Source organism: Engraulis encrasicolus, chromosome 6 (genome assembly GCF_034702125.1).
Source record: "Engraulis encrasicolus isolate BLACKSEA-1 chromosome 6, IST_EnEncr_1.0, whole genome shotgun sequence".
NCBI lineage: Eukaryota > Metazoa > Chordata > Actinopteri > Clupeiformes > Engraulidae > Engraulis > Engraulis encrasicolus.
The window spans coordinates 15,173,896-15,181,395 of NC_085862.1; the positions used below are offsets into that span (position 1 = coordinate 15,173,896).

The 7,500-nt window shown below is 47.4% G+C and overlaps 1 protein-coding gene across 1 annotated transcript in view; it reads right to left on the reverse strand.

The window, feature by feature from the left end:
* The window catches only part of slc30a7 (solute carrier family 30 member 7), a 17,387-nt gene extending 10,279 nt beyond the window's left edge, over window positions 1–7,108 (reverse strand). The window contains exons 1-5 of the mRNA XM_063200759.1: window positions 6,954–7,108; window positions 5,862–5,963; window positions 2,299–2,412; window positions 1,479–1,566; window positions 653–782 (exon numbers count right to left, since the gene is read on the reverse strand). Of these exons, the coding sequence (XP_063056829.1) occupies window positions 653–782; window positions 1,479–1,566; window positions 2,299–2,412; window positions 5,862–5,963; window positions 6,954–7,033 (514 nt within the window). The 5' untranslated portion in view covers window positions 7,034–7,108. The remainder of the gene's footprint in view (window positions 1–652; window positions 783–1,478; window positions 1,567–2,298; window positions 2,413–5,861; window positions 5,964–6,953) is intronic.
* Between the last annotated feature and the right edge of the window lie 392 nt (window positions 7,109–7,500).

Sequence of the window (7,500 nt, forward strand, 5' to 3'; positions counted from 1 at the left end):
TTTTGATTCAAGACGATCGCCATGTGTATACATGGGTTCACCCAGAGCCATCTAATAACAGAGTTACGTCACTCCCATAGACCTCAATGGTTCAATCTTTCCACAGCAATGGCGGCTCTCATGGAGCCTCACGGAGCGTTAACATGGAAATCCCCATTGACTTTAGTTCTATTAGAAGTAGTTACTTATTTCTAGGAGGTGGCCGTAGACCACAGAAAATGTGGTAAAGGTAATGTAATTTGTTTGTACTTAATCTTTGTTTGGTATGTGATGGTTCTGTGTTAGTTCCCAACGAATAGAAGTTTACTGTTAAGAAACATTTTAATCTACGCGAATCACATCACCAACCGACTTCCTGGTCCCCGGTTTGCGCAACTCTTATTAGACGGCTCTGGGTTCACAGTGTCTAGAAACACGATGTTGTGAGGAGGGGCAAGACACTGGCAGCCAACCATGTGAGCACATTTTTTTAACTGACAGCGGATCCAACAATCAGAGGTTGAGTTGTGCCCAGTTAGTTTCGCGCAGTCAGGTTAAAACAAACATTTAGAACCCATGTATAAGAGACAGAACGGTGTGAAGTGATGAATTGTATTTTTGTGGTTGGTAAACTCTGATGACGTGTGTGGGTGTGTGTGTGTGTGTGTCTCACCCTCTCCTCCGTGAGAGTGTCCGTGTCCCCCGTGCTGGAAGACGAAGATTCCGACGAGGTTCACGAGGAGCCCAGCGATGGAGACGGGCAGTAACCTGTCATGATGCACATCTGGGGGCTCTAGCGCTCGCTACTCACACACACGCACGCACGTGCACACACAGAGAGACACACACACACACAGAGACACACAGAGACACACACAGACACACACACTATTATGGTTCAGCAGCCCAGCAATGGAGACAGGCAGCATCTCATGGTGCACAACAGGGGGGGTCCAGACTAGAGTATGCTACACACACACACACGTTACATTATATTACAGCAACTCAGCGATAGACACGGGCAGTTACTTCCCATGAGGCGCTAACACAGACACACACACACACACACACACACACACACACACACACACACACACACACACACACACACACACACACACACACGCACGCACGCACGCACGCACACACACGCACACACACACACACACACGCGCACACACACACGCGCGCACGCACGATACTATGGTGTGGGAGCCCAACGACGGAGACAGGAAAAATACATGAAGGCATTTATGCGATGTGTGTGTGTGTGTGTGTGTATTTGTGTGTGTGTGTATTGGTGTGTGTGTGTATTGGTGTGTGTGTGTGTGTGTGTGTGTTTGTGAATGTGTGTGTGTGTGAATGTGTGTGTGTGTGTGTGTGTGTGTGTGTGTGTGTGTGTGTGTGTGTGTGCACGCGTGTGTGTGCGCGCCCGTGTGTGTGTGTGTGTGTGTGTGTGTGTGTGTGTGTGTGTGTGTGTGTGTGTGTGTGTGTCATACCTCTACTCCTTCTGAGAAGATGAAGAAGGCTGTGAAGATGAGGAAGAGGCCGTTGACAAAGCCAGCCAGCACCTCCGCTCTCACGTACCTACACACACACACACACACACACACACACACACACACACACACACACACACACACACACACACACACACACACACACACACACACACACACACACACACACACACACACACACACACACACACACACTTAAGAATCACAACAGCACAGCCAGCACCTCCACTCTCACGCAACTACACACATTTTTGTTGCTACACACGTTGTTACACATACAGTACACACACAGGCGCACAAATGCATGCTCGCATGCACACACCAGGGGTGATAGTGAAAAAAAATCCTGAGCCTGAACTTTTTCCCCTGCTGTAACGACGACGACAAGATACTGCATAGTGACGTAACCTAGGCCTATTTTGACACATTATTCAAACATTTAATAGCCTGTATATGACCATTACTCAAGCCTGATAGAAGAAAACCCTGAACCTGTAACACTTCCTGAAATAAGAATAACCTAATGGCTAATTATTATCAATGTTTTTATTTTTGCAAACTCTGTCAAGCCTGAAATCAGGCATGGAGCCTGAATACTATCAGCCCTGACACACACACACACTGAAACAAACATTCAAAGTATTTGTACATGTGAAAGAATCGCTGTCTCTCCACCACTATGACCCGCTTTCAGAGCTGTGTGTGTGTGTTTGTGTGTGTGTGTGAGAGAGAGAGAGTATTGTATGTAAGTGTGTGTGTGTGTGTGTGTGTGTGTGACTGTGTGTGTTTGTTTGTTTACCCATAAGAGAAGGAGTCATTGGCTCTCCACCTCGATATGACTGACGCTGCTAAACCTGCTAGCAGAGCTGTGCAGTCGAAGAACATGTGGAAGGAGTCTGAAATCAGACCTAGACTGGAGACACACACACACACACACACACACACACACACACACACACACACACACACACACACAGAGACACACACACACACACACACACACACACACACACACACACACACACACACACACACACACACACACACACACACACACACACACACACACACACACACACACAGTTAATACAAGCACATTATGAGAAAACACATGTATTACATACACATTACATCACAGAGACAATACAATACACACATACACACATATCAAACACATACAATACGATATCAAATGATAACATGCATTATAAACAGACATTTCCACAGTCCCCTATACCAGTGGCTTTCAAAGTGTGAGCCGGGGACCCCTGGGGGGCCGCGAAGGGGTGCCAGGGGGGCCATGCCAGGTTGGAAGAAAAATAATAGCAAAAAATAATAATGATTTATTAATAAATGTACACCAAAATAAGCATAAATAAACTAAACAATATCCCCATTAGTTGAGAACTGCATTATAATAATCTATTTCATCTCTGAATTCTATATTTTATATATTCCAATGGGGCACTGATACACAGACCGAGACTATGGTTGTGAAAGAGATGACAAATAGTGTGCACGGCCCGTGTCAGGGGGGTCTTGGCTGGAATCTATCGGTACATGGGGGGTCTTGGCTGGAATCTATCGGTACATGGGGGGTCTTGGCTGGAATCTATCGGTACATGGGGAGTCTTGGCTGGAATCTATCGGTACATGGGGGGTCTTGGCTGGAATCTATCGGTACATGGGGGGTCTTGTCATGGTTAAGTTTGGGAACCACTGCCCTATACAGCGTAAACACACATCCACGCAGACACGCATGGACGCACGCACACACACACACACACACACACTGCTAAGATGTGGTGGGACCAGATCTTGACAGCCTTCTAGCCATTGCTCCCTCCGTTTCCCATCTCTATATATTTATCAACTCCACACACAATACTCGGACTGCAGGGGATGCAGAAGCACATCCACCTCGAAACCTACCCCAACATCATTACAAACTATAACCTAACCCAACAACAACACCACAAACTATAACCTAACCCAACAACAACACCACCACCACAAACTATAAACTACCCAAACAACACCACAAACTATAAACTACCCAAACACCACCACAAACTATAAACTACCCAAACACCACCACAAACTATAATCTACCCCAACACCACCACAAACACCATCTACCAAAACAACACCACAAACACCATCTACCAAAACAACACCACAAACTAACCAAACAACACAACCAATAATACCACAATACAAACCACTCAAACACCTCCCAACTATATCACACACTAACCACCAAGTTGCCCAAACACTACCACCTACAATCCAAACAACTCTACTTGCTACCCAAACAACACCACAAACTGCCCCAAAGTCAACATCAGTGACTGAAACACAAGTGTTGAGCAGTGTGCGTGTGGCTCAGATCTCTCCGCCCGTCTGCCGACTACACCACCGTTACTCATTAGCCAACTGGCTACAGTGGGGCCCAGTACAACACAACACACACTACAACCCTACCCAACACAGCATACAGAGCATCCGTCTACATCTGCACACACAACAACCCTCTACATCACACAACACACACAGCAACTCTCCACACCTGCACAACAAACACTGCAACCCTCTACATCTACATGACGACACACACAGCAACCCTCCACACAACCCAAGATACACAGCAACCGTCCACATCACACAACACACACTACACAGCAACCCTCTACATCACACAACACACACAGCAACTCTCCACACCTGCACAACATACACTGCAACCCTCTACATCTACATGACAAACACACAACACCCCTCCACACAACCCAACACACAAAGCAACCCTCCACATCTGCACACACTGCCCCAACACCACCACAACTATAAACTACAGTCTACTGTAGTAACCACTGGGCTACAGGCTGTCGGGCAGAGGGGTTAGCAAGAGGGTGTGAGCAGAGAGAGTAGAGAGAGAGAGGTTCCATTGGACCATTGTTTCCGCGTTCTATTATTGCAAGGGGGAGGGGGGGGGGGGCAGACCTAAGGACTATTCTATTCAATGATAGGAGTATTATGACACGCCCATTTAGGCAGACCGGAACCTGGTCATGTTAGGTGCCCTTAGCAACCTATTGCATTGGCATGTCTCTATAATATACTTAAAGAATCTGTGGTGTAAGGGTGGTTAGGCTGAGTGACTAGTAGTGAAGTGGGAGAAAAGTCACAGTCAACTCAGATTATTTGCTCCAACTTTTTAATTTTTTTTCACTTTTTCGTTTCGGGTCACTGCACCTGTCCTCAATGGTAAGTGACTATGCCATAGGGGCGTGTGAGTGGTTAGTCGAAAGTCTTTGGGGTCCCAAAATATTCAGGGTTCATCAGCAGCATGCTGTGTAGCATTCTGCTATTAACCCCTTTCATCCACTATAAACTTATTTCTACAATGGTAATGACCATGTCTTCATCTGTCACTTAGTGAAGGACTCTCGGTAATGTCATATAGCATTGTTGTTAGTTAAGCTGTTTCAACCGATAGTAAGGGGAACTGCAGGCGATGCCATCGGCATGAAAGGACCACGGTGCCTGAACCTCTGGCCAACAGATACACTGCCCACAAACACAAACACGCCTCAGAGACACACTGTCCACTGTCCGCACACACAGACACACCAGAGATCACTGTCCACTGTCCACACGCACTTATCACAGATACACTATCTACTTCTGTACTGCGCTTCTGTACTGCGCGCGCACACACACACACACACCCCACAGATACAATGTCCATGGCTGTGTATGTCCTGCACAGTTCACGGCTGCTGTACTGTCTTCTTGTGTGTCCATGGCACCACACTGGCCATTACTCATTAACACACGACTACTCAACATCTCCCTCCGGTCACCGGCAGCACTCGCCAGTGAGTCGCAGACACACACACACACACACACACGCACGCACACACGCACGCACACACACACGCACACGCACACACACACGCATACACACACACACTTTGCCCAGCACCAGGTGCAATGGTTGACAAGTCTTGTCAGTAATTATACCATGAGTTACCAAAACATCAAGCAAAATGAACCATGTGCATGCTTCAGCTTCCATCTGTGTTAGACAGGGCCAGGGCAGTCTTCATGGGGAGCAGAGTTTATTGCCATGGAGTTGTAGTGTAGGTCAATGTTTATGTTTTAGATGTATAATGGTTCTGGATATCTGGGGGTTCCCCAAGCAAGCCACAGCGGCCAAAGGCTGCTGACTAGAGCTCTACCCGGGTGTCTGAATGCGCGCTTTAAGACATACGTGGCACATCCTGCGCAAATGAACGGTGACGTTCCGGGGAGAGCTGCTGGTAGCTGGCAACTGCCCTAGCGCGAACGGTCCCTTACCTGTTGCTCCAGATGCCATAGAGCAGCTCCACAAAGGCGAAGGACAGATTCAGACACAAGAAGAAGAACAGGTTCCGAGACGTCTTGTCAGCGAGTATCGACCTGAGGGGAAGATTTTGCGTTCACACATTAGTAAATAAACAAAAGGGAAAGCAAGGCTAGCTCTTCCCTCTATTGTATGCTAGCTCTCCACACTGCCACGCAAGCAAGCGCACACGTCATTATAAATGAATAATAATGATCATAAGTCAGTTCCAGCATGGTTTTATACTCTGTGCTTCGGGCTACTTGGACATGAACCAGTTGACATAAAGGTATCGGTACTGTCAGGATGCCAGATGGATATTAGCGTGCTAGCCTGCTCATCCCACTGGCTACGGAACCAGCTGTGGGAAGCAGAGCAGTGGGTGCATAAGAAGTAGAGCGGTCAATAAAATCTGCCTGGTTAGACCGTCTTGTGTTGCTGTGCAGATTGCAGAATGTCTTTCACAACACAACAAATCAACCCAACTGCCCTTATCACACCACGCCACTTATCGCTGATTTGGCCAGGGCAACAAATCAAAGTTATTTGGCTAGCTAGCCGCCGCCTCTGTGTGGCTGCTATGCGAATAGCATTCACCGGGGAGTCCAACGTGGACGCTCGTTTAAACGCTTGTCATCTCATTCATCTGCGCACAGCACAAGCACAGGCTCAAGAGGTGGAATAACACAGCATATGCTCCGGGTGACTACCAGTCACGGGTGTAGTGTGTGACTACCCCGGCTAGCTGCTGCATCCGAGATCAGAGCACCCAGAGCGGTGCAGACCACACAGATGCTGGCTCAGCTCGCTCGGCAACATTTAGCTAGCAACTCTCTAGACAGTAAGGACAGACTCTGGTGCTACTAGTCACGTCCAGACGGATGTCTATGCATCTGTCCTGGAGTCAGTTGCCGTTCTAGTTGTCAAACGAAGCAAACCAGCTTGAGATGCTACGATGCTAGCTAGCCAACTGGAGATGTGGCCAAACTCGCCATACTGGCTGAAAATGCTCTACTTGTGTCAGCAGTGGAAAAGAGGAAACGCGAGAATGGTGCATTTTCACTTACCTGAACCATCCTGAAATCTTGGCGACGAGGTTAAATTTAGTGGGCTTATATTCGTCATCTTTAATGGATAGGGGTAACATCGTAACCCACACCTGAGCCCACAGCAAGCCCCACTCTACACTACAGTACAGTACGAGATTTCCAACTTCAGTCAGCCAGCTACCGTCACTGCACACTTCCGCTCGCCAGGGGGCGACAAGACACCTCAAAGAGTCTCCTGGCTGTGGGCTCTCTAGTCTGTGCCAGGTATCATACAGCTACACAGTAGGCCTATGAATGCGTACAGTAGGCTAAAGTATGTTTGTATTGTATGTTTATCATGTATATGTGCCAGTGTGTCTATGTATTTATGTAGGCTATGTATTGCACATATGTCTTTGTAGATGTGTATATTTCTATGTATGGCCTATCGCCTATGTTTGTACTGCAGTGTGCAGTATGTGCATGGCAAATCCTTAGACTTAGACTTATGTTTATTGATCCCACAAGGGGAAACTTAGGGTAACGGCTGCCACCATGTGTGGCACCCTATTAATTTCAACCCTCA